This window comes from Poecilia mexicana, unplaced genomic scaffold, assembly GCF_051168715.1.
Source record: "Poecilia mexicana isolate PSO_F unplaced genomic scaffold, ASM5116871v1 scaffold_22, whole genome shotgun sequence".
Taxonomy (NCBI): domain Eukaryota; kingdom Metazoa; phylum Chordata; class Actinopteri; order Cyprinodontiformes; family Poeciliidae; genus Poecilia; species Poecilia mexicana.
In genome coordinates, this window is record NW_028263391.1 from 2,354,460 (window position 1) to 2,381,841 (window position 27,382).

Consider the following 27,382-nt stretch of genomic DNA (forward strand, 5'->3'; position numbering starts at 1 on the left):
TCTTAATTATGGCATGAAAAAAGAATTATTCACGCTATAATGATATGTCATATCATTATGATTGTGACGATTATTATAATAAAAAATAAAAATCGTAATAACAACGATTATTATTGTTGTTATTATTATTATTATTATTATTATTATTATTATTATTATTATTATTATTATTACGTAAATCAAGGCAAAAACAAATCCATATTGGCAAGTGAAAATTCAAAAATTGCTCCTGAAGTGTCTGAGCTTAACAGAACCCTGAGACGTTTACACTTGAAAATAAGTAAATACAATTAATATTTTTATTATTATTATTATTATTATTATTATTATTACTTAAGTAACATAGAGAAAAAAGTTGCTAAGTCGAATTAAGATTAAAACACAGTATCAATAACTTTCACAAGAAAGTTTTTATATTCATTTATCTATTCATTTTGTTCTTAATTTATATTAGTTGAAGAACGAAGAAGGTGCGATAGACAGGTTCAGTGTGGAACTGTGGGGAAAGAGTTTAAATGGAAGGATGAATCCAGTTTCCTGGTTTTCCGATTAGCCATTCCGAACGACGTCATTCATTTTCTAAATTCTATGACAATGATGGAAATATATAAATAAATAAATAAAAATATATAAGAAAGAGCAGACCCATTTCTTAGATAAGCTGTTTGACAATTTGAAAGATGGAATCTACAAAAATAAAACAGAGCAGAGACGCGGATGTTTTCGCGTGTGGCCTGTAGGAGGCGTAGTTTGACGGTCTCGTTCAGATAGCTCCTGTAAATGCTGGGCGATGGCACCTGTCCGCACTTTGAAATAAAGTCGAAGCAGGATTACAAGGATCAACATCTGGGTCCATCCTTCGCCAGGCTGAGGTCCCAGTAGGTATCATGCTCTTTCTCCTCCTGCTGTCATTATTCTGCTCTGTTTACTGGAGTTGCTGCTTCAGATGATGCTAGCTAGCCGTCGCTAGCAGCTTTTTAAACAGCACCATGTTTGGTATTTTTTATATTTGTTATTGCGTCACTTTCTTTTTTTATTCATTGTGAATAGTCATATTGTCCTACAGCGCTTAGAGCTCATATTACCCTACCAGGGCGCCGCAAGGACAGTCCAACAGTTCACCCCATCACACATGTAAACACTTCAATATCTGGTCTGGAATACGTCTAATATACAGTATGCTGTATATTAGACAGATAGGATTGTTTGGTTCGGGGTGTGCCGGAGTGATTGTTGTCCATATTTAATTAAGCATGCACATTTCTGGGTTTTATTTTCACCAGGCTGGTCGTTAACGCCCCCTGTGTTATGCTGCATTCCGTTTACCTTGGAAAACGGAACTCGGGTCTCGATATACCTTGACGACCGGATACCTTTGGTTCAGCTGAAAGTCTGGAAAGTTTTGGGATTTATTTATCGCAACAAGCTGATAGCTGTTTATTCCTGGGCTCATACCATTTCAGCCAACCGAGGCTGAAGAGTGACTGATTTAATGAGCTATTAAAATACAAACTATCAGAGTGCAAATGTTGTTATCGCTACCTTTAATGGGGCAGCCATGTTGAATTTTCTTTTGGTGAGGAACCCTCCACTTTCCAAGCAATTATAAATACAGGGATTCTTCTCATTGATTTTTCATACATGAATCTGGAAATTTCAACTCCAAAGTGCGAATAACACCATTACAGTAATGAAATCTAGTGCTGAGAACAGAGATCCTAATTTCACATGAATTTCCACTGTCCATTCATATGAAATTAATTTAACTGTCTTCCAAAACAGACTTCAGGAAAATAGCTGCACTTTAAACCTGATTCCTTGATTTTTAATATTTTTATTTAGTACTTTTATTTTAGTACTGCAGAATTTTTAGTTTTCTCTCTGGAACAAAAAACATTTCATCTTCAGACATGACATTGACCAGTACATTTATACATATTCAAAAAGAAAAAGTTTCGGTTTGTCATAGGAGACAAAATGATGACACAACAATGTGGTTCTAATTTTATTTTTGCTCAATTCTTTAACAGTATGGATACAATCCAAGAAAAAAAAGTATGGTAACACTTTATTTGAAAGGGGTTGAATAAGACTGTCATGACACTGTCATAAACATGACATAACACCTGTCATGAACATGAATAAGTCTTCATGAATATTTATGACTGTTGTCATAAAGCGTCATTCGGTAAATTATGACACTTTTAATACAAAGTTGACATTATTCAAAATGTCTCTGTTATGACAACTTGACATTTACCAAGAAATCATTACTGTTATAAATTTGTTATAAAAGTATTACTGATTGCACTTTAAAAATTAGGTATATTTATGTTATTAAAGGTAAAGTTTAAACAGTAATGATTTCCTGGTTAATGTCAAGTTGTCATCAATAAGAATTGACGCAGTGAGCTGGACGCAGTAGGCATGAGGTGGCGGAGATGGAGAGAGGGCAATAGAGAGCGATGGCTGCCCTTAATGGACAGAAACCTCGAGGAGAGCTGGATCTGCTTTGGTGTGCTGGGAGTTAAGAGGTGTAGAGAGCGAGATGATGCAGACAAACACATTAAGTACTGGACCAGCCACACTTCCTGTGGCAAAACCCCCGAAGGACACAGAGGGTTGGTGCATACAGAACCTGGTTTACAGACTTAACTCAAAATATCTTTTTAGTTTCATTGGTTAGTTCCAGGACCTTTAGATTTTTATCTTAAAATTTGAATCAAGGCGTAAAATAATTTAGTGTCACTGCATGGAACACACCCAACAAACAGATCTGACCTGCCTCAGAGTCACTCTGAACGACCCTTCAGGACACCCTGTGGCTGTCCTGGAGAGGTCCAGGCAGAGACTGAACATCTGTGGAGAGATCAGGAGACAGTTTGGCCACCAACGTTTCCCAAACTGAGAGAGCTGACAGATTCTGCAGAGAGGCCTGCATGGAACTGTCCAAAGATGGCTGGGCATCACATTCAACAAGACTTGAGTCTGTAATTGCTGCCAAAGGTGGATTAATTGTTAAATAAAGGCTGTGATTTACATGTCTGTTTATTTTATTTTATGATTATAGGGCATTGTGTTGAGTTTTCTTAAGCAGCAGTATTATTTGTTTTCGAGGCACATAGTGCCATATTATAACACAATCAAGTAACAATGCTACCTTCAGTTAAAGAAATGTATATCAAACGTAATTAAAAAGAAAGTTGACTTTGTAATTTAACGCCTTGAAATTAGGCCTCTGTCTCTTTAAGAAACTCCTGCTCTTTCTGACACCCTGCCTTCAGGAAGTCACCACAACATGGTTCCTCCACTAACCCTTTAACAACACCCATTTTGCACAGCTGAATGGTTGCCATGTAAGACTTGAGGATTTCTCAAACATGCATAAAAGATTCAAGGTGACATTCTAGGTTTGCTTTTTATGAGGGAATAATATATAACATGATGTAAAGCTAAAAAAAGTTGATTTTACATAATACTGCCCCTTTAAGGGAAAATGAATTGAATCCATCTGTGAAACACTATGAGGACTTCCTGGATGAATGAGACATGTCAGAGTTTGGTTATTGGTTTTTATTTTACGCTTTGTAAAATCTCAACTGCTAACGTGGTCCCATGTTCCTCAGAGCCCCTCTGCTCCCTCTGATTTGGCCAGTAATAAATTTTACTGAAGAAAAAAACTTCTTAAGCACACTTTATGTTTTGGTGTGTAAGTACTGTATACTGCATCAATAACATTCAGGTTTTTGTGTTTAGGTCTGAAATGATTACCAGGAGCTGCTGAGTCATCCCCAGGGAGAACCATGACAACGCAGCCAGCCTCAGCTTCCATCCTGAGGGAGTTCTGTCCGCTGTACTACCTGCTGAATGCCATCCCTGCCAAGGTACCGACCCAAAACTCACAGATGCTAAAGCAGGGCATCAGTGTCATGGCTGAACATCTGCTCAATTCCTCTACAGTTTTTTACATGAAGCCTTAAAATTTCTTCACAACTCAACTCAGGTTTAAATTCAAATTCAAAATTACTTTATAATCTGGACTTTCCCAAATTTGATTGATTAAAAAAAAAAAAAGAACAACAACAAAAAAAACTTTATTTCACCAGGTGAGATAAGAACAATTTTTTATTTGCAATAACAACCTGGGAGGGGGAGAAGAATACATGAGATCCAGCAGCACATTTTACAGTAAACAGCAAACATTAGCAACACTTTTGAAATCATGAAACAGTAAAAACATTACAGAGACAAGAGCAAAGGGTAAAATACAGTTTTTAGCAGGTTTCAGACGGCATCCTCTTTAAAATACATTTAAAAGTTGCGTGATGATACGACGGTGCTCAGCTTTAATACTTTGTGAAGTGCAAAGTTTTGAAGTCCAAATTCAAAGGTACTGTTTTATTATTTTATTCAAAGGTAAAATAATTTTTCCTTAGTATGTAAACTGATAAAAGTTTAAAAAGTTCCTGAAAACATCACTCTGTCATTATTCTGGAAATCAACAAATTCAATTTCATCAGTTACAAAGGTGACTGGTTGGGTGTAATTGGTGTGTTTTTTTGTTGTTTTTTTAATGAATGCTCCTGTGTGCGTGTGTGTGTGTGCGTGTGTGTGTGTGTGTGTGTAGGTGCAGCGGGGCTTCAGGTCTGTGCTGGTCTACCTGACAGCTCTGGACAGCAGCTCAGACTTCCTGGCGGTGGGCAGCAGCATCGGCATGCTGTACCTTTACTGTCGTCGCATTGCACATATGAACAAGTACAGCATGGAGGTGAGAGCGCCCTCTATGTTGTCTTCCATCAGTCCACAGTCATTCATTTTCAAAAAGTCACAAACCGTATTTGGAAGCTTTTATGATCAAATCTCCCCCACATTCCTCTGCAGGAATTTTCACAGCCACTGAAAATTTCCACATTTTGTAACGTTGCAACCACTAACCTCATTTTATTTCATTGGGATTTTATATAGCTCAAAAATATGTTTTCATTTTTTTTTTCTTAAATAAAAGTGTATTTTAAAAATACACTTTTATTTTAACTGTATCATGTAATCGTATTTAGTGCCCGGAGAAAATACTTTTAGTTTTCCTGTTTTAAACTTCAAATATTCTGGGGAATTTCTCCACCTGCTTTTTAAATCTAGAGATTTACATTTCTGTCTGCAAAGTAGCAGACAGAACGGGCTATTTTGCAGACATAATTGCCCTGCATAATAGCAGACATAATAACTGAAATCTGAAGTCTTGCCACAGATTTCAGTTCTGGACTTTGATTGGGCCATTCTAATACATGGCATAGCAGATTTTTGAGGGGGCCCCGTAGATTTTTCTTTTCTGTTTTGTTCTTTTCTTTCATGAATCCATGTTTTGTAAACATTGTTCTTTATATACATTTTATAAACCCAAATTAGGTGAGTTTTATTAATGTCTCGGGACTTTTATGAATATAAACAATATTCCTGTTTTGGAAAGTTATTAAGTTATAATTGATTTCTTAGGGAACAACATATTATTGTTTGGGGATGTATTAAGCCTGCCACGGATAAATTAAACTACCTAATAATTTACTATAGTTTGCTTTAATAAAATAATTTCTCCTTTGTGACTAGGGCACCAAATCAGACTCCAGCCCAGGGGCCACATCCGTATAAATCGGGCCCTGGCTGCTGCAGGTTTACTGAGATCACTTCACACACAGCTGGACTCTGTTTACTGAAGGCAGCTGGTCATAATAGATTTTATTCAGGCACAGCAGAATAAATGGGGCTCACCACACTTTTCAGATTTTTATTTGTAAAAGGATATTGATGCCAAGCATTACTTTCCTCTCTCTTAAAGAGCTAGCTCTTCTTTGTGTTGATCTATCTCATCGAATCCCAAATAAAATCTGTTGAAGTCGGTTGTTGTATAACTCAATAAAACCTGAAACGGGTCAGCCGGTCTGAGTATTCTTGCGAGGCGCTGCAGTTCTCATGGTGTGTCTGCGTCCGACAGGGAAAATGTGACGCGATCACCGCAGTGAAACTGCTCAGCTGTTTTGATGACCTGGTGGCTGCTGGAACAGCTTCTGGTCGGGTTGTGGTCTTCCAGCTGGTGTCCCCGCTCCCTGGGCGCAACAAACAGGTTGGCTCGTGCACATCTGTCCTCTCTGCAGCCTGCCTGTCGTCATGCGACCGCAGCTCACTGATCTGTTCTGGTCGCAGCTCAGGCGTTTCGATGTTGTCAGCCTCCATAAAGGCTCCGTCACCTCGTTGACCTGGAGCGCCAACGGAATGAAGCTGTTCTCCGGAGACGATAAAGGTCGGGTTGTGTTCTCTGCTCTGGACCTGGACCAGGTAGAATGCAGGGTGACGTGGGACTGTTTGCCCCTCCTGTGAGACACGCTGTCTAACTGTGAGTGTGTGCAGGGGGTGTGTAAGCCAGTGCTGCTGCTAGAGGAGCCGTCAGGTGTGGTTCAGATGGAATACAGACACCAGGTGCTGCTGGTCTCGACGCAGCAGAGGTCCGTGCTTTACTGTACGCAGAAGCAGGAAGTGTTGCAGCTGGGCACCAAACCCCGAAAGAGGTACGCCACTCTCACTCGTTCTTTACATAGAGCTCCCTCTAGAGGTGCACTGATTGCTGTTTTCTGGTCAATTACAGATCTTTAAAGGGGCAGTATTATGTATTTTACAGCTACATAATGCCTCTTTATAGCATAATAAAGTAACTGTTACTTTCAGTTGTTATAAAAACAATGCTATACATATCAAACATAACTTAAAATAAATTAACTTTACAACTTAACACCTTGAAATTGATCCTTTATCTCTTTAAGAAGCTCCTCTTCTTTCTGACACTCTACCATCAGCGTGACATCACAACAATTCTCCACCATTATGCCATTTACAACCAACCAACTAGATCCTAATGATGAACTCAGCAGAGGTGCATATCCACCAGGTGTTTGCTAATAGCTCCTACTGCTAGTCTGGAGGAGCTGAGTGGGGAGGGCTGATCTGTGGGGCGGAGTCTCAGCTGCAGGCTGAAGCTCCAAGGAGGAGCTTTGGGTAAAGAGGTGGAACTTTATGAGAGAAAGGATGAATGGTTGCCATGGGAGATTGAAGGATTCCTGGAACATTCATGAAAGAATCAAAGCAATACTCCAGGTGTATGTTTGATGCCAATTTCGATTTTGGCTGATACTGATTTTTTCTTTTGTCTGACAAGTTGCTAAGTTTGCAACAGTGGGGTGACTATTGTTAGCCGCACGACCTGGTGGGTGTTTCTGTCGGTCAGTCTGTCTCACTGCAGGGCAAAAGAGGACAGTGGCAGGTTTTCAGCTCTTTACAGAGGTAGATAACATCAGTTTCAACCGATTACCGATCTCCCAAAATTAAGGAAATCCGGAGACATTTCTTTCTTTCTTTTTTTTTTTTTGGCTGGTCAATTTATCGGTGCACCCCTACCTATCATCCATTAAACAACCAGTTCAGGTAGCGGCGGTGATGGTGTGTTTTTCTGCTGTCTCAGAACCGGCAGGTTTGGCGCTTGCTTTCTGCCGGCTCTTTGTAAGCAGAGCGACCTGCAGGTGTACGCTGCCCGACCCGGACTCAGGCTGTGGAGGTCTAACGTTAGAGGAGAGGTGGAGGAGACTCGACTACTCAAGTCCTTTTTTGACAAACAGGTATACACAGAACCTTCCTCTAAGGAAATACATTTGATACACTTGCAGGGAAAGTTGGTTCAACAGAGAATTGACTCATAGAGGCTGGATATTAATTCACACCACATATTTTTGTTTGTAAAAATGTCTAAAACCATCATTATGACCAATTTATATTGGTCTGTCACAAACAGTCTGAAATGCACTGCGGTTTGTGGTTGTAAATGTGACAAGTAGTCTACAGAATTCCTGTTCCTGTCTCCCTTCCTGTCCACCGCTCCGTCCCAGATCCCTCAGTTTGAGCTGTTTCCACGCCCCGGTCCAGTTGGAGCGTACCGTCCAGCAGACCGGCAGCTTGGACTGCTCAGCTGTTTCTTCAGAGAGGGCTGGATTCTCAGCTGGAATGAATACAGCATCTACGTGTTTGACTGTCTCAACGAGGTAGTGTGTTCATCTACTGCATATTCTTTAGTTTCTATGTAATTCAATTGACTGCGATCAGAGCTCAGAGTACAACGACTATGTAAGAACCCAGTAGATAGTAGAGATGCATCGATCCATAACATCGGTATCAGTCTCAATATTGACAAACATTCTAGATCGTTTATCAGTGACAATGTGCCTGATCCATAAAGGCAGATCTAGTCAGTCTAATTCTTTGCTTTGTGCTCTTATTTATTTTATATTATATTTTGAATTCCTAATTGCTCTTTCTGAACCATTTGAAAGAAGGTTTGTTTCAGTTTATTTTTACATATTTTACCAAAGTAGTGAAACTATTGTTTTTTGTCAGTTTCAGTTCTACTCCTAATTTCACTGCCTGAACAATATAAAGCTGCTTTTCCTTGTCTGACCAAGCTTGTGAGGCTTGGTCAGACAAGTAATTCAGTGCCTTTATGTCTGTGTTTAAAAACAGAAACATTTTAAATTAATTCAGCTGATTTTCTGTATCGGATTGGTATCACTCAGTACTAATGCTCAGATATCGGTATCGATATCGGAAGTGACAAAACTGGATCAGTGCGTCCCTAGTAATGATGCCAGATCTGCGTTTGTTAAAGTATTTCTTTGCATTCATTGTTAAAAAGATGATTGTTCATTTTGTCACCATTGAAAAATAATCAAATGAAACCTTTTCTGCTGGTCCCATAAGATCACAAACAAACAAAAATGTTGACTTTAGTAACCATATTGCTTAAATCAGTGAAATGGAAATCAGGGTGTCTGGATATCAGTTTATTCCAGATCTAGTACTTTACTTTAAATATTTGCTGATGAAAAGTAGTTAATAAGTTGGTAGTTATGTTTCACACAATAAGTTTTAAAACACATTTACTTTATTCAGAACAGGCTGACTCTTCTTTCTTGTTGTAGACATTTAAATAAATAAAACAAAATAAAAGTTAAATAAATCTACCCATTGAGTTACAGCCACTCTTAGGGGGAAAATCAAATACAACAGTGGTATCTGTTCAGAGGATCGAGTTGCTTTTACAAGGATGAGTACTTGACGCTGGTATCGGCCCAATGCCAGTATCAGGACACCACTAACAGAAACATGGATGAGTAGAAGAAGTGTTACAATTTCTGAAGGAAATTTGTAGTTTCACAGTTGCTGGCAATGGAAAAGTTGAAGATAGATCAATGAAGGATTGGAAATACTACAGAGAAGAAAGTAGCTCGATATAATTGACTGTCCAAAAGCTTTCTTTTCTAGTTACCATGGTGATGTTTTACCTTCATACTTTTAACAAACCCCCAGACAGATTTGTCGGGAATTACTGCTGCATTTGCAGTTTTGGAACCTGAAGGCTTCCCTCCTTACCTCAGTGTGACATTTGAGTTCCCTGTTTAAAATGTGAGCTGCAAACCTCTGGCTTTCTCCCAGAATTCTCATCATCTCATTATCATGTCAGGTTGAGGTTTTTTGGGTTATTTTCCATTTTTTGTTATTGGTCAAAACTCAGGGAACTGTATTCTTGATGAGCTGTTAACTTCTTTATGTATTTGTACAAACACCCCAAAGACACAATGCAGCATACTGATGTCCTGAGGAAGAAAGCATGCTCCAGTTTTTCTGTTTCTTCCTTTGACAGAAATCCTTTAATTCTGACAGCCAGTAGGCTCAGATAGAAAAGTCTTGAAGTCAACGTATGAGTCAGGATGAGCTGGAGAAGATTCTGGCCTATTACCTCATTTATGTAATGGACAAACTCCCACAGTGATCATGTGTCATCACATGATCCTAATTGAATAGGATCATGTGATGACACAGATACATAAAGCTGTATGTCATCATCATAAGTATGGTAAGACACCCTCGCAGCTACGGAGAGCATAGTTACTAAATTAAAATGGGCCCAGATAGAAGCTTGGAGGAACCCCATATGGGACCCTGTTTGCATTTATTCATATCTGTCATATAAAACAAACTAGTTCTGGTCTGCCAGATAAGATTTCAACCAGTTCAGCAGAGGATCACCCAGTTGCAGAATCATTTCCTCTTTGTTCATCAGCATGTCATAGCAGCACTGAGATCTACTAGAAAAAGTGCCTCAAACTGGAATTAAATCAAAGTATTTTATTGTGACTATTATTGTATCTTAAAGAATTGAAGAGACAATTCATCTTTGAAACAGAAAACATTGTATTTAAACACAAGTTGTGGTTTTGTTTGGCTCTTTAAGGTTATAATCGGTTGTCTGGAAAGCAGCGGAGATATTGTGTCTGTTTCATCTTGTGAAAATGAAATCTTCGTCCTGAAAGGAGACAGAGAGATTGTCCGTCTGTCCAGCAATCCAGAGGGAATCTCCTCAAACCGTGAGCACTGCTTACTCTGCCACAGATAGCCTCTACTGGTGGCAGCACAAACCAACAACTACAACTTCTCTGTTTCCCTTTATTACCAGTGCTGCCAGGTTACCTGCCTTCACCACTGACCACACCCACAATTCTCCAGCCAACTGGGTCAGTGGAAATAGTCCAGCCAATCAGAACAATGGCCATCATCACAGAAGATGGGGGCAAAGAGGAGGCAGGAGGGAGCGAGAAGCTCTCTGAGGAAGGAACAGATGAAGAGGAGGAAGAGGAAGGAGTGGAAGAAGTTGAAGAGGCGGTGGAGCAGGACAGCCCGCTAAAGGTAACGTTATCATAGAGCAGATAGAAAAACAGAAAGGTATGCCCTTATGTCTTACCATCTTCAACATAGAGCTTTTAAAACCACAAAAAAAGAAAAACAATCTGAATATATGGAATATTTTCCATAAAAACACTTTGAACATTAAGTTTAAGCTATACTTCCCCGATATTCATTATTTCTACCTACTTATAGGTTCTCAGAACATGGAAAAACCAAAACAGTTTTAGCAAATAATAATTTAAATAACACATTGCTTGCATTGAGAGTCACTTCAATAAATCAGTACTTATGAGGAATTTTACCAAGTGGAGTTACTCATTAAAACTTGTTTTCATTTAGAGTCTTAAGTTGTTGTAAAGATCAGTGACATTGAACCAAACTCATATCTAAACATTTGAATCTTAGTTTGACTTCTATGGGTCTCAGCAGTTTGTTTACTGAAAAAGACAGTATTATCACATTGTGCATTGTGTTATGTAGTGCTATGTTTGATGTGCATTGCCACTTACTAGTCATTTTTGGTCTTGCAGCTTAAACACATTAAAAACTTTTTAAACCAGATTTTATGTTACATTTCACTGTAACATTGTTGACCCCTCCAAAAACTGCTCTTAAGGAATTTGCCTGTTTATTGCCCCCCCAATAATGAGATGAGCTTTCCTCCCTTGGTCCCATCAAATAAAATTTATTTTTATATTATATATCTCTCCAAAGTCTGTCTGAAGGTCCAGACATTTCATGATAAAAGCTTATCATGAAAGTAATGAGAGAATAGTGTGAAAATGAATCACATTAAGCCTTCAATTGGAAGCTGAATAATAACTCTTTTGGATCTAGTCACTAGTTTCTGACTCAGGGCAGCTGAAACTATCCTTTTCCTTCTTCACAAATGTCCACTACTACTGTGTGTTCATGTGTCACATAAAAGCCCAATAAAATGTAGGCAGCAGGTACAAGAATATACTTTTTGTATATGAGGGCCATTTTGTCTGTCTTCTCAGGTGATGGAGTCCAGCCAGCCATCCACTTTGTTCAGCAGCTCTCGCTTCCGCAGCAGCTCTGTCACCACGTGGGACAGCCTGAGCCCAGCCACTCCGGTAAGCACTCCGCTTGAACTGAGCTCCAGGCGCTACAGTGCCCCTATTGACCAGGAGAGGATGCAGCAGGAGCTGGTGGTCAAACCCATCAGAGTGAAGAAGAAGAAGAAAAGACATCAAGGCAAGTGAATTAGGACAGATGTCAATGCTGCCCTATGGTCAGTGACGGTTAGCTACACTATAGACACCATGTGTTTTTCCATATTTGGATATTAATAGGCAAGTTTAACATTACTGAGAAATGTAAGTGATTCAGTTGCATTACAGTTGTGACTCAAGTATGTAACTTTTATAAAAAATATTTTGTAACATATTTGTTAAAACTGTCACTGTGTCCTGGCAGTATAGTATGAGACAGATAATATGTGAAAAAATGGAGCTTCTCCCAGTGCTAACTAGAAACAACGAATCAGAGTAGGGGGAGGGTCTTAGAGCAGCCACCAACAATCTCCTGTAGCGCTGCTTACCCCTCCCTCCATTGCTCTCTGCTACGCTGCAGCTCCTTCTGGATAGCAGATCCTGTTGTGTATGCTAAGTCTAGATAACAGTGGATGAATGGTTTCATGTAACAATAAGTTGTTTCTCCACCATTAGCACATTTAGCAGTGCACACACATGGTTGATTGGCAGCGCAAAGCTCCTCCTCTTGGCTCTAATTGGTTATTTTTGGTTGGGCGCTGTGCCTTTCTTCAGATGGCATTAGCAGCTCAGGGAGGAAGTGGAGCAGATCGATGTTTTCACATATTACACTGTCAAATATGAAAAAAAAAACATATCCTTATAAAAGCTACATACTGGAGGTTTACTGTCACTTAATATAGGTGATATTACATTAATAATTGTAGCATTCTGTTTAGCATGTTGATGCTATATAGCTTTAACATGTTGACTAGTAGTATTCATTCTATTTAGCATAGATTGTTAGCACTGCTAAATAAAATGCTAACATTCTATTTAGCATGTCAGCATTCTATTTTGAAAAAATATGCTAACATTTAGCATGCTTCTTAGAAATAGCATGCTAATTGTATTTAAAACATGCTATTTTTAAGCAAGTTTATCCTGAAAGCAGACTGCATAATGCTAACAGAAGCCTAAGATGTCGTCACCTACAGCAGGTTCCTACTAGTACTACTGTTCACCACTCTTACTGTTGTTCTTCTGCAGATTACCATTCTTACTAATGTTCAAGCTTGCCATGTTATTGCTTGTTTAACTGAGTGAGCTAAGAGTATGTCCTGACAGGTAGGTATGACTCATTGTGATCTGTCTCCATCTGTCTTTAGACCTTTCCTTAGACCGTTGCTCTGGAAACCGTCTTGTAGAGAGCAGCTGCTCAGATTCAGTGTTTATAGTCCAGGACAGCAACTGTAGTGACGGAGAAAGTGGAACTCCATCCAGTGACCACGCCTTCCTCCTTGGCCTTGATGCTGAGAGCCAGGACACTCTACAGCAGAACCATGACCAGAAGCCTCAGGAGACACAACACACAGGTTCAGATAACTGTTTGGAAGTCAGGGAGGAAGTGGAGTCTTCCCTCAACCAGTCTGGGTTTGTATCTGGTGATTGGCAGCCTTTAGTAGATCCCATTACTGCCGATCCGACAGTCTCGTTCTTCTTTTCAGTTCCGTTCCCAGTGCAGGGTCGCTGCTCCTGTTGGGACTGAAGAGTGATCAGAACCCAGAAAAGGCTCAGAATGACGGTTCAGAAGCAGACTGCATACCCCCCACCCCAGATGTTGACCAGCTGCTGGAATCCACCTTCTCTTACATGAAGGCTGAGGATGATGGAGGGCTGGAACCAGCATCCAGAGATGAGACGGTAGGTTTTCACTGGTTTTTTAGCATTTCTGCCAGTTATGTAAATATCATCTCATACGAACGCTCATGTTTACTACTGTTGAACAATATATCAGCATGCATCAGTATCGGCCAACGTTAGCCCTTTTTTGACATATCTGTATCGATCCAGTAAGTAAAACAGGGATGCTAATAAAAACCGACGTTTATTTACATCCTGTTGCTGTTTGTGTTTTAGCAGAGGGAGGAAGTTGGTCATGTGGTATTGGTAACTAGACCTGTCACTGTCACATTTTCCTGGACAATAAATTGTCCCAGAAGTTATTGCGATAAACGATAATGTTGTTGTTTTTGTTGTTTTGTTTTTAGACCATTTTCAAGTAATATAACGAGACTAGCATAATAATTGCAAGAACACATCCTCAAAGAGCAATGAACCTTAAAGTCTAATGAACATATAACACTGGAACTGGAAGATATTTTAAATATACAAAATAAATAAAGAAAACAACAAATAAAATGAATTATGAAGTCTCTGTAAACAACATTGTCCTTCAAAAAAGAGTTAATTGAGACCAAAGCACCAGACTGAAGACTTTTATCATCTAGTTTGGTACAAAGAGAATAAAGAGAAAAATAATAAATCATGCAAATAGAAATGATTGAGCTTGTATTAATTTATCATGTGATTAATTGAATTCTTGCTTATTGCGACAATAAGTCACTTGTTAATGAGCAGCATGCAGATTGTTCAGACGGTTCTCTCTCTGTGTGAGCAGGAGGACCACCCACTCCTCTCTCCTCAGCTGGCAGACCAGGTGTTTCCCTGTGATGAGAGCAGTCAGGACAGGAAGCCCAGCATGTCCAGTGATGAGGAGGGAGACATCTACTGCCACTCTGCTCCTCCTGCTGCTGCTGCTGGAGGAGGAAACAGCCACAGCGCTCCATCTGCAGAGACGGAGAGGACAGCAGAGAGAGACGCAGAGCAGGACAAGACCAGGCCTTACTTGGTGAGAAATGAAAAGTATTCACTCATTTAGTGGTTTAGCTGTTTTTTGTCACACTTAAGTGATCAAAGAAGTGATCAGATTGTAATATCAGACAAAGATAACCTAAGACGATACAAAAAAAAGCAGTTTTCAAATGATTGAATTTTGAACTAACAATAAGAAAGAGACTTGCAGTAATCAAGCTTTGAAACTACTCCAAAGAATCATGTTAATCACAGCTATTGCAGGTTCAATCTTGAAGGTTGACAGTAAAGCAAAATCAGAAGAAATCTGTAAACTGGGTAATAATCTGTCACAACACTATGTGAGATACTAAACCCCATGGTGCTGACTGTACCCACTGCAAGTCAATGAATGTAATTCAATATAAATATATAATGTTTCTCCTTTGCAGTTGGCAGAAAGCTGGATGGGCTACTCTGGACCAGGATGTGGGATCCTGAGCCTGCAGGTGACTGACAGGTGAGTCCGGTCAGCCTCCCTGCTGACCTGCTGCTGGCGCTCACATGGCTCACTCTGACAACCTGCGTTTCCAGGCATGTGTGGTGTTTGGATTTCAAAGGAGGGCTGTTCTGCAGCACGCTTCCTGAAACTGGACTCAGATGGCAGCGCTTCGAAGACAACGTCCACCAGGTGGCGCTGTCCCCTTCAGGTGGGCTGATGTCTTATTTTGGATCAGCGCTGTGACTCATCCCAGATGCTAACTGCTGTTAACCCCTCAGGCAACCTGCTGTGGAAGGTGGAGCAGAAAACCATGACGGCATTTGCTTGTGCCAAAGTGTCGGTTAAAGGAAAACGTCACTGGTATAAAGCTGCAGAGCAAGCAGCCTTTGTGGCGCTGAGTGACGACTCTGCTTGGATCATCAGGACCAACGGAGACCTCTACCTGCAGACAGGTGACTTCCCAAGCTTTACTGTCACTAAAACACCAATCATACCTTCAGGTTTAGCTTTTTTTTTCTTTGTATTTTCTTTCAACTAAGAAGTTTGTTTCTGTAGGAATCATATGAAAATAATATGTTTTTATTTATATTTTAATTTTTAAAAAATGGCATATTTAAAATGATTTATTCTCTTCTGAATAGTCGGTGAGTAAAATCTTTTTTCATGTTTCAGTTTTTATTTTGGTGATGAGCTCCTAGTCTTTGAGGTGGGGGGGCCTCCTCACCATCACCTGATCTGAATCTATCTTTGTTTAAGACAAAAAGAAAATCCTTCTTATGAAACATGCTCTTGTTTGTAGCTCATATATTATTGGCTTATATTTTAATGAATTTTTTAAAATACCTTTGTTTTATCTAAACAGACCTCCCTTGTAAATGAAATATTGCATCTCAGTGAGACAATAAAAAATAGAAAAAAGTCTTCCAAAATGTGAAAAAGATAGAGTTGTTAATTGTACACAATACATAATGTACTTAGAAGAAAAAGTTTGCTTTGAGTTTGAACTGGTGAATAAAAGTAACTTGAAGGACAAATGGTTACGAAACCAGACTTCATTAGTTTGTTAGTTATGTTTAAGTGATTTATATTTATGGAGATTTTCCAAAAAACAAACCGTGAGACTGAAACAAAATGACTAAAGTTGCCGTTATATCAGCAACGTGATTATTTATCATAATTGGAACATTTTGTTTTGGATATAAAGGGGATTCCAGAGGCAGACAGAAAACTCCTCATTTATGCTGAGTCATGTTTATGGTTCAGTCATCCATCAACTTCTACATTTAATCAGGACCATTTCCTCTGACACACCTGTTAGTATGGCGTGTGACCAAAATATGTTTATCAGATGCTTTTAATCTGAAAAAAACTACTTTCCACACAATCTTCATACATTCCATTTCCAAAACTTAGAAGTAATCCAAACTTTAACATGTGGATAGAAACATCTGCAGTGACTGTTGGCTTTGATTCAGGACAGAAAGAAGGCGGAGCTGATCTCACAGGTGCAGCGTTGCTATGGGTTACTGCTGCTACATTTAAGGCTGTGTGTGTTTCAGGTCTGAGCGTGGAGCGTCCCTGCGCCCGCTCAGTCAAGGTGGAGTCTCCGTGTGTGTTCAGCCAGGTGTGTGTGAGAGGGGGCGTGGTCTGGGCTCTAAGTGAACACAAGGCTTTGTTCTACAGAGAAGGACTGAGCAGCTACTGCAGCGAAGGAGACGGCTGGAAGTACGACACTGTCAGGTACCGAGCCGACTTTAACACACCTTCAACACAACCACAGTACAGCACAACTCAGCTAGTTGTATTTAGGTCAAGTCCCAAATGAAACATCAGTATAGTGGCCGTTTGATTTGAAATGGAAAGGAAAGACTAAAGAGATGAAAGAATTGACAGATATTGATCATTTAAAGGGACAGTATCATGTAAAGTCAACCTTTTTTGAGTTTCACATCATATTATAAGGTTATTCCCTCATCAAAAACATACCTGTAGTCTTGCTTTGATTCTTTCATGCATGTTTGGAGAAATCTTTTAATCTCACTTGGCAACCGAAAAAGCCTGATTGGACCTAGCTGCACCTCTGAGGACGCAGGTCCACCTAAGAGCTGCAGTTTCCAGGCTTCTGAGCTTCCGCCTCACAGAGCAGCACTTCCACATTCAACTCCTTCAGACTAGCCAGCAGCAATTAGCAAACACCTGGTAGAACTGCACATCTGCTGGGTTCATTCTAGGAGCTACTTCTCAGTGCAGCGCTGGTAAAAATGTTGTTAAAGGTTAATAGAGGAGCCATGTTGTGATGACATTCTGAAGGCGGAGTTTCAGAAAGAGCAGATTTTAAAGAGACAGAGGCCCAATTTCAAGGCATTAAATTAGAAAGTAAAATTTCATTTTACAATTAGTATCTGGAAAATACATAATACCGGCCCTGTAAACTCAGTGAAAAAGCGACCACACCACCTGCACTGCTTCTCTGCTGCAGTGAAACACCCTGAAACGTTCGCTGCATCACGATCACTGTCACATGACTAAACAAAGATCACATGACCAACCTGCTTCGCCTCCAGATATTAATTCTGATATATTGTGCATCACTAAGCAAAAACCAGGGTTGCCATTTAGTTATTATTAGTACAAATGATCTTAAATATGGATGTCTTAAACGTAACTCTTTGTTTACTGGAGTTTGGAAACCCTGACCAGTCGGAGCTGACTGTGTTGCTGGCTGAGGATAATTTGTTCTTTTGCTTGGATTCTCTATATGCATGTAGATCAGCTACATGTTTTTTTGTTTGCCCGGTAACCGAGCAACTAGACACACAGGTAAAAGTGAACATGTCATTAGTTCTTATTTGTCTGTTTCTGCTGCAGTGAGGCTCAGGGCCTGGAGCTCATCTGCATAGCTCTAGGAGGAGGCGGAACCGCCTGGGCGCTTGATGCCAGCGGCAGCCTCTGGTTCCGAACCGGCGTCTGCCCGTCCAAACCCCAGGGCAATGATGACCACTGGTGGCAGGTACTCATGTTTAGAGGGGAGCAGATCCATTTTGGCTTCTGTTGGGTTCTGGGTTCTGCTCTTTCACCACTCCGCTTCTCTTCTCCACCAGATCAGTATTTCAGACTACGTGGTCTTCGATCAAGGCAGTTTTTTCCAGACCCTGCTGCAAGCTACGCAGAGCGTTGCCACAGTAACCAGGGGTCCGGTGGAGCGGGTGGTGGCCTTCCTGTCGCAGTACTCCCAGTGTCAGCCCAGCCTGGTCAGTGCTAACGCCACTGGAGTGTGGGTGGCGTCAGGACGGAACCAGCTGCACCTGGCGCGTGGAAACCTCGTGGGTCAGTGAGGTTCTGCACAGCAGCTCAGCAGCTTTCAGTTTCCTCCTGCTTATCACTTCCATTTGGGTTCTTTCAGGAACATTTTGGCAGAACGTGGTCCCAAGAGGAACTGTGTCAGCCACCAGGTGGACCTTCATCACTTCTTCATCTGTGCCTCATAAAGAAGGTAAGCCGCCTGGACGGAACACACATCTGGACCTCTAGCACTCAGCTGTGCAGATGTCAGCTGTCTGTGTTGACTGTGTATAGGAACGTTCCTGTGGTTGGCTCAGAGCAGGAAGGATCTGTTCTGTGTGTGGGACCGGGATGGAGAGCTTCGTCCTTCCTCCGTCCAGCTCCCACCAGAGGTAAGACCACCCAGCTTGTCTCTGCGTCTAAACCTTCGGACCTTTCAAAATGGCTCTCAGTGACGTTCATAAAGAACAGATGTTTCTGAATATAGATTTTATCAGGTTTGAAACACTTCCATGGAATAATTGTTTTAAATTCCCATAACAGAATGAAATACTGAAAGTGTCCGTTATATTTGTTTAGGTCTGTTTTTCTTGTCATCATGTTGGAGTCTTTCTACAGCGACTTCAACAGCATCACACATTTTATTTTCCATTATTTTGTTGGTAACTAAATATTGTCATCTTCCTAAAATAAAGGTCTAAGTAATTTTTTTGTCAAAGTAATTTTTTGGTAAAAAACTTTTAGGAAGATGATTTTGCAAACAAAATGTTTTGTTTTGGAACTGTGATGTTCATTAATGACGGACGTTTTAATTTATTCAAATTATATAATATTTACCTATGATTTTTTTTAACAAATGTGGTGAAAATATGACGTTGAAAGATGAACCCACATTTTTTGTTCTCATGCTATATGCAAAAAATATCACTTCTAATATTTATGTTACTTTACAATCTGCTTTATATAATTATCTGCATTGTTGCACCATCTTTTTAACTAATCTCACCATCCCATAAAATATAATGTATTGACTCCTTTTTTTTTTTGCATGATTTTTGTTTTATATTAAAAGTATTTATAGCAAAAAAGAAAAAAAATCACCACCTTGTTCTTGCCAAAAGATAATTTAGGTAAATAAATCACTTTTGGCAAAAAATGACTTACCATTATTTTAGGAAGTTGATGTTATGATATCTTAAAATTTGAAAAGCTAAATAAATAAAACAGTGGTTCTTCAAAAATGACAAACTTCTTAAAGTAGACATCTCAAAAAGTTGAAGTTACCCTTTTCAAAAGGTCATGCAGCTAACAGCTGTGTCTGGTCTACACTCTTTTCCTCTCCTCTGTGAGCTCAGGTGGAGCTGACCCACTTATCCGCCTGTCGTGATGCTTTGTGGGGTTTGGACATTCACGGCCAAGTGAGCATTCGAACCCTGTCTCCTTCCTGTCCCATCGGTTTGCATTGGACCCTCCTGGACCTCAGCCAGCTTGGTGCGTTCCACAGAAACTCTGTGTTTTTAAAAACTTATGCTGAGCTGCTCTTGTTGGTTTATTAATTTCTAGGTCAGATTATAACTTGATCACAGTCATTTTTAAGTCCTCCCCCCTTACAGAATGATGCAGTGCTTTGTATTGGACTATTATATGAAATCCTAATAAAACATAATGTTCTAATGAAATAAAGTTTGAAAAATCTGAAGATTTTGCAAGACACAGCGGTGTCATTGATTTCAATGGAGACCTGCACTTCCTGTGGTCCCAGCTGTGCGACTGCCCCCTCCTGGTGGCTCAGAGGCATAACAGCTGAGGGCCAACTTTAATCTTCCACTCCATATCAGTTCTTAGATAGCACAAACTGAGACATGAAGTAACAAATATAGATTATAGCTTCAAAAAGGATTTCTTCTGTTCTGCCTAACATTTTAGCCAATTCAGACAAACACTTCTCACTTCTCCAGAATATTCCCACCGCTCCTCTAAACCCCGGATAGATGACACTGTTCACTCTGTCTTTATGCGCCGTGTTTTATTTTGTACAACCACTCTGTGCAGAGGATGTTTGGTGTAATTTGAGGCTCAATGTCTTTGGCACATGTCGGATAACGAAAATAAATCTCTGATCATGGAAGGATTTGGGAGACAGCCGCTGCACCACCGATCACATCACGCATTGTTTCAGATGGTGCAGAAACACATTGAAGCTGGAACATCCAGACTCAGCTGTGTGTGTTCGTCACATTGACAGTCTGAGGTTGTGTAACAGGTTTGTGTCAGAGCTCAGCGGGAATGTGTGCGTGTGTGATAGAGATAGTGTAGCATGGCGGAAAGGTCAGATCTGTTTATAGTGCCTCTGCTCTTCTCATTATCAAAGATCACATGATTGCCTGACCTGTCTTCACCTGCTGTATGTTGTGGACACCCAGCCTGAGACACAAACTTCATAGTCTACTAGAATCGGTTCCATTTGTGACCAAAGTTGCAACATTTGTTACATTTTCAGCTGCTTTGGTTCTCTTTCACTCCCCCCTGTGTCAAATTAACCAAAACCTTTGAAGGACCTGTTCACCTCCTCGCCTGTGGGGGCGCTGCACCAAGAACCACTGACAGAAACGATACAGAAATCACAGAAAATCACTTCATTCTTCACGAAACATAAATAAAAATGGAGTGATATCAGATTTTATTGGTTGTAGGATTTCTTATTGAACTTTGGTAAAAGACCAAAAAATGAACTCTGGTCTGTCTACAAACCTCGCCGACGGGCGACTGCTCCAAAAAGCAGGAAGTGGACTAATGCATAGGGCATTCTGGGTAAATATAACCAAAACAAATGCACTAGTTTGGGACTAGCAGGAGAAATGGGTTGTGGTCTTCTGCCAAAGACTAAAGAGAAATCCTTCAACTGCTAAAATTTTCTCTACTCCATTTTTGTTTTTATTTCATGAAGAAGGAAATTGCGTTCAGAGATTTTCATGTTGTTTCCTTCAGTGGATTTTGGTGTACAGGCGAGGAGGTGAACAGGTTTTTCAAAGGTTTTGGTTAGTTTGACGCAGTGCAGTGTGAAAGAGAACCACATCAGCTGAAAATGTAATAAATGTTGCAATTTTGGTCCCTAATTGAGTCTACTGGACTATCACATCTGAGAAAAGGGGGCGTCTGCATTTTTTTTCCTCCTGGTTCAGAATGATGGTTCATTAGCAGAACGTCTGCAGAACTTTGACATGCTGAGCAGGTTGTTGGACCATCTGAATGAGCAGAGACGCATCTAAAGCTGGCAGGACATCAGCCCTGCCTGGAGGACTGGAACTGGACACCCAGGATCTACATCTTATGATTACAGTTTCATCATATTTATACACTGCTTGCTGTTTTCCACACATGTAGCACTTTTAGGCTATCATTCACTTCTGGCAGCAGATACAGCAAGTTCCAATATGACACTTTAGCTCATGAAAGACCTGCTGACCAACTTCTAATGTTCAGATTACACAACAGTCACTCTGTCACCTGAGCCACAGGCTGTTTGTTGACCCTGAGCTGCCCAGAGGAGCTGCAGGCAGTAATATACATATCAGCCATGCTAAAACGCTGTAAATAAATACAATAAATTGTATTGTTGGATTTTTAAAAAAAATATGGTTATTTTCAATTAGTAAAGTATGTCATAAATAGTGCTTTGCAAAAAAGTATTTCTAAAGATGGATTTTATTTTATTATTTTTTACATTTGGCCACATTGTTATCTATTCCGCCTATCCTTACATGTTGCTGGGGGGCTGGAGCCTATTTCCAGCAGCCATTGGGTGAGAGGCAGGGCACACCCTGGACAGGTCACCAATCCATCGCAGGGCATGCAACCGCTCACAAACACACACACGCACACACCAAAGGACAATTTGGAGAGACCAGTTAGTTAACATCCAGAAGGGCCCCGGATCGAGATCCCAACCCAGTGGTCCCACATTACAACCACAAACCAAAATACGTCTTCATGGGATCTTTATGATTTACAGCAACATAAAGTTGCTTAATTAGCTTAATTCTTTTCACAGCTCATTTTTTAAATGTGATACTTTAACAACATGGTGACAGTTTTCACATATAAGTAAAAAAAAAAAAGTTTTAAAACTTAAATAAAAGTCACCTACAGCAGCTTTAGGTTTTGCATACATCTGTTTGAAAATCCTAGTCCATAAGGAAGTGTTCCTGTTTTTCCTTCAGGAAGTGTTCGTCTGGTCAGTGTGAGCTGTGGCAGCCAGAATGTTTGGTCAGTGGACAGTCGAGGACTCGTCTACTTCAGAGTTGGAACTCAGCCTTTGAATGCGAGCATGATGATGCCGGCTTGGATCTACATCGAACCGCCTTCACAGGTAACGGCTTCAATATGCTGTTTGTCCATCTGACAGAGGTCCCAAATCAGCTTCTTGTGAAAAATGTTGATGGTCCAGTGGAGCAGTGGTCTGTGTCTTAGGTGTTCTTTAAAAATTTTCTTTGGTTGATAAATACCTACAGGTATTTGCACTGTAGGGGATGGGATGGACACCAGCTGCGTTTCCGTTCCAAATGTGTGCAGATCTTTGTTTATATTTTGCTGATGTTGAAAAAACAAACTTTCACTAGTGCTGTGTTTCTATTTAAATAGGAAAGTAAAATCATGCGTGAATAAGCTTATTCACACAATAAGTCACTAAAAATCATGGAACCCAGTTACATGAGATATATTCATAAGTCCGAGCTCATTATCTTTTAGCCAATCAGAAGAGACATCTTCTACTTATCTACTTATATTTGGATATGGCTGAAAATCTGTCTCATCCTAGCACAAAAACCTGATTTATTTATGTTTTTTTAACTGCTGTGTTTCCATTAAGCAAATTTATTTTCTTAACTTCAGTTTGGGCAATTTTATGGTTAATGGAAACGCAGCTCCATGGAGTCATTCTACAGACATCTATAATGCAACTACGACCTGTCACATCTTTACAGCCAATAGGAGTCCAGCTGGTCAGCATCCAGACGAGTCCTAACGATCGTCTCCTCTGGGCTCTGGACAACAGGGGAAGTGTGTTTGTCAGAACTGGACTAAGTGATGAGATGCCTGTTGGGACAGACTGGGAGCTGGTACCAGGTACTTCTTTCTCTGATTGCTTCGTCGATGTGCATTACCTGTCCATTCTGTGTGTTCCACTGGTTTACGGTGTTTGTGTGTGTGTGTGTGTGTGTGTGCGTGCACGTGCGCGTGCAGGGCTGGCTGTCAGTCAGATGGTTGTCAGCTGTCAGACTGTTTGGGTTCGGTGTGTAAACGGAGAACTGGCTCGGCGTTATGGCATTTCTGATCGGAACCCTGCTGGAGATTACTGGAAGAAGATTCCTGGAAACACTAACTGGTTTACTGGTAAGACGGTTCACACCAGTTACAGTTGAATCTACATCATCATGACACACCTTGATAGGTTTGCATCACAGCCCATCTTCACTCCCATTCCTTTGAGTGTTCTAACCATTTGCCCAAACAAAAGAAAAAGTGAATTGTGTGTTTAATCTGATAATTATCAACTAGAGCTGCAGTCTTTAAAAACCGATGATGCATAAACAGATGATGGGAAACTTTTGAATAAATACTCTGCTGTTCACGTGTTACTACAAACTCTACATCCACTCTGTCTTATTTTTTTAGTGTAGAGTGGCGTTTTCTGACAACTCCAGTCTTTTATTAACTTTGGTTTCCTTAAACAGGAACACAACGCTAACTCGCTTTTAACAAATCAAAGTGGCCCATTAAAACATGGACAAGTAGAAATAACACCAAGCACAGGAACACCCTTCTAAAACAGGCATATTTTACCTATTATTATTCAGACAGGTTATATGTTATAAGGTAAGATTATGTATATATTATATTTGGTTTGAGAGTAGGCTGTCTCAGAAAATTGTAATATTAGCCCCTGTATTTTTTAGAGGAGCTAAAACAGGTTTAAAAAGAACAAGTTCATCTCTGGTAAGGTGTTGGAAAAGCTTGGATTACAAGCAAAAAGCACAGATTCGATGAACTCAGGGTTTTACAATCCAACAAAAGACAGGCGCTGATTATGAAAAATTAGTTGTACAAATGATGTGGTGTGTTTTAAACTGGTGTGATGTTGGATTGGACCGGGGCGCCTCCAGTCGGGTTGGAATGTGAGTCATAAAACAGCCGATCTTTGATCAGAAGCCGACATTGATTCCAGCTGGATGATAAAGAAATTCGAGCGCTGAAGCAGCCAATGTCTCCTCTCTGCTCAGTGACTCCAGAGGAAGAGCTGTGGGCGGTGACTCCCATTGGAGGACTGTGCCGACGGCTGACCAAGCTCCTCCCACACATGCCCAGCGCCGCCCCGCCTGCAGGCGCCGTGCTCGGAGGAGAGGATGTTGAGGATGAATGGGAGCTGATCTGACCGGCGACTCCATCTCTGCTGCTGGTCATCTGGATCGGGATCGGCTTGGAAGAATGTTGTGATGTCATCGACGTTGCTCTTCCCATCGTGTGACTTCACAGCTGGACCAAATCTGAGCAGGCCGATGACATCACATCCTGCAGTGTCTGCTGTATGGGTCACTCTGGGAAGACCAGGTGTGAAATGAAATGAAGGGAATTTATCTTATTTTTGTAACAGGAAGCACTTTAACCTTATTTAACTCTGCTAATATTTATTCCAGACCAGTTCAGCACTTCAAGCTGGTTTGAAATTAGCTTTACGATTCATCTTAAGTAAACGTTTTAGACTAAAGGGAGACGTTAGACAGCTGAGTTTGGCTTAGTCCATTTGAAACTGTTTCTCTCCTTTCCTTGGCTGGATGCATTCACATGGTGCTGCATTCATGACCCATTCACTTGACGGAAGGAAAACTTTTCTTTTTTTTTTTTTAAACACAGAATATGCCATATTCCTCGTCTGATGGCTTCCCATAAATCAAAACAAAGTTCTGAGTTGCCTTTCTGTTTGTGAGGATTTGGGCGTCCAGCCTGTCAGTCACAGACTTTCACCTTTAGGGCTGTCGGTCTTCATATGTCGCATCACTACTGAAGGGGTTGAGGACTTTCTGTCAGTTCAACAGACTGAGACTGTTTGAGTTCAGAACTGGAGTCCAGACCCTTCGGACACTGTACATAACAGCCTGACGGGGTTTCCTCTGTAACTGATGACCAACCCAGGACATTTAAGGAGCATTTGAGTAAAATGTCATTCAGTTTGTCCCCTCTCACTCTGACGGGTCCTTAATGATTCCCTGTCATCACTTTTCTGCTGTGAATTAGTTCATTTTATTTTGTGAGTATTTTTGATTTCTTTTTATCTGTTATCTTTATGCATTTGAGGAATTTTAAGAGAGCACATCAGTATCTCCCAAAAGTTTGTTTTTCCTCTTCTCTGAGTTTAATTCTCTAACTACTCTAACCAACCGCACAACCCTTACTACTTCAAAACGTTTACTTTGTGCTTTCACACTAAATAATAGAAGAGAATGACCCGGTAACACTGAGAAGAGCAAAACATTCAAGCATAAAGTGGATTCACTGTCACTGCTGTCCTGTGGACAGTTTTATCCCAGTAGCTGCAATCAGTTTTAGTTGATAACTGAAGATTCGGGACCCAAAGGAACTGAACTCGAGGAATTGTTGAAACAAATATTTGTTGACTGTGGAAATGAAAACTTGTAAATCCCTGGTAAAACCCCATGTTCCCTGATTATCCCTGTTTCACTCATCAGTCTGCTCTGGGTTTAAATCTAAAGAATAAAGTTCTGCTCACTTTAATCTGTATTACACTCCCTTGCATATGGTTAATTATCGTTTTTCACTGAAACGTGCAATGAGAGATGTCCGCTGCACAAAGAGACACAAAGCTCTCCTGAGTAGCTCAACTAGAAGGTCAATATTGCTCTCTTGTCGTCCTCCACTGATTGTTTCTGTTCTGTGTTGTTGCTCTGGAAGATCCCACAGTGTTGAGGCTTTAATTGACAAGCTGTAAAAGATGTTTTATTGCACAGACAGGCAAAACATTTTATCTTTTCCACTTTTTTTCCCCACATGTTTCCAAATTGTAAATAGTAATTTGCAACTTGGAAAAGAGAGTGTCAGCTCTAACCTGGTGTGGATACTTCCACTGATGCATCTGAGCACATCAGCTGTGATGTTCCTGGAGTCAGTGGGTGTTTCGGGTCTTTCAACATCATACACCCTCTGCCAGGTGGATTTCCAGCTTTTTTTCTCTGTTTCTACAGGTTTAGAGACAGACTTCAACTGTGCTGACTGGTGTTCTTTCTATGCTTCTTTCTCTCTCCTACTCCCATCTCCTTTTCTTTTGAACCCTTTTAACAATCTTTCTGCTTTTCTTTTCTCATTTCTTTTTTTTGTCTCTGTGTCCATTACATTTAAAATAAACCTAAAGAAGTTTCTACTTAAATGATTTATACATCAAATGGAGCATCATGGCGGAAGCAGTGATGTTCCACTTGTGAAAGTAAATCTGTTTTGCCTCACCTTATAATAATAAGATAATAATACATTGTTCCCACAAGTCTGAACTGGAAGTGACACACGCCATCTTAGTAGGCAAGAGCATGGCATCGTCAGACTGCTGGACAGGACGCGTTTAAAATGATAATAATTTTCCCTCTCTCATTAGCTGCGTTTCCATTACAATGTGCACAAAACTTTGTTGATATTCTGTTTGTCGAAAAATACAACTTCACAATTACAGTGTTCCTATTCTGAAATTAAAGTCACACAATAAATTTGTTCACACAATAGGTCATTAAAAATCATGACAGCACAGATGTAAACATTTACATGATATATTCATAATTCAGCCATGGCACCGGCGCTCATCATCTGTCAGCTATTAGAGGTTTGTGCTATGGATTCAATACGTCATACTGACGCACAACTTTATGTGAACTGTGTGATGCTGTCAGAGCTCTGCTGGAGCCAGCTG

At 40.3% G+C, this 27,382-nt stretch overlaps 1 protein-coding gene across 1 annotated transcript; it reads left to right on the plus strand.

Moving 5' to 3' along the window:
* The first annotated feature begins 443 nt into the window (after positions 1 to 443).
* On the plus strand, positions 444 to 26,202 carry tecpr2 (tectonin beta-propeller repeat containing 2). The gene is made up of 27 exons (XM_015012864.2): positions 444 to 878; positions 3,757 to 3,884; positions 4,628 to 4,768; positions 5,990 to 6,118; positions 6,199 to 6,330; positions 6,403 to 6,560; positions 7,508 to 7,661; positions 7,929 to 8,081; positions 10,328 to 10,460; positions 10,550 to 10,779; positions 11,781 to 11,997; positions 13,163 to 13,427; positions 13,502 to 13,697; positions 14,455 to 14,685; positions 15,080 to 15,147; positions 15,222 to 15,337; positions 15,408 to 15,581; positions 16,689 to 16,869; positions 17,998 to 18,139; positions 18,231 to 18,456; positions 18,533 to 18,622; positions 18,706 to 18,803; positions 19,767 to 19,902; positions 22,632 to 22,780; positions 23,397 to 23,538; positions 23,656 to 23,805; positions 24,693 to 26,202. Exons 2-27 carry the CDS (start codon positions 3,804 to 3,806, stop codon positions 24,842 to 24,844), a joined length of 4,044 nt encoding a protein of 1,347 aa, XP_014868350.1. The 5' UTR covers positions 444 to 878; positions 3,757 to 3,803; the 3' UTR covers positions 24,845 to 26,202.
* Positions 26,203 to 27,382: the final 1,180 nt, after the last annotated feature.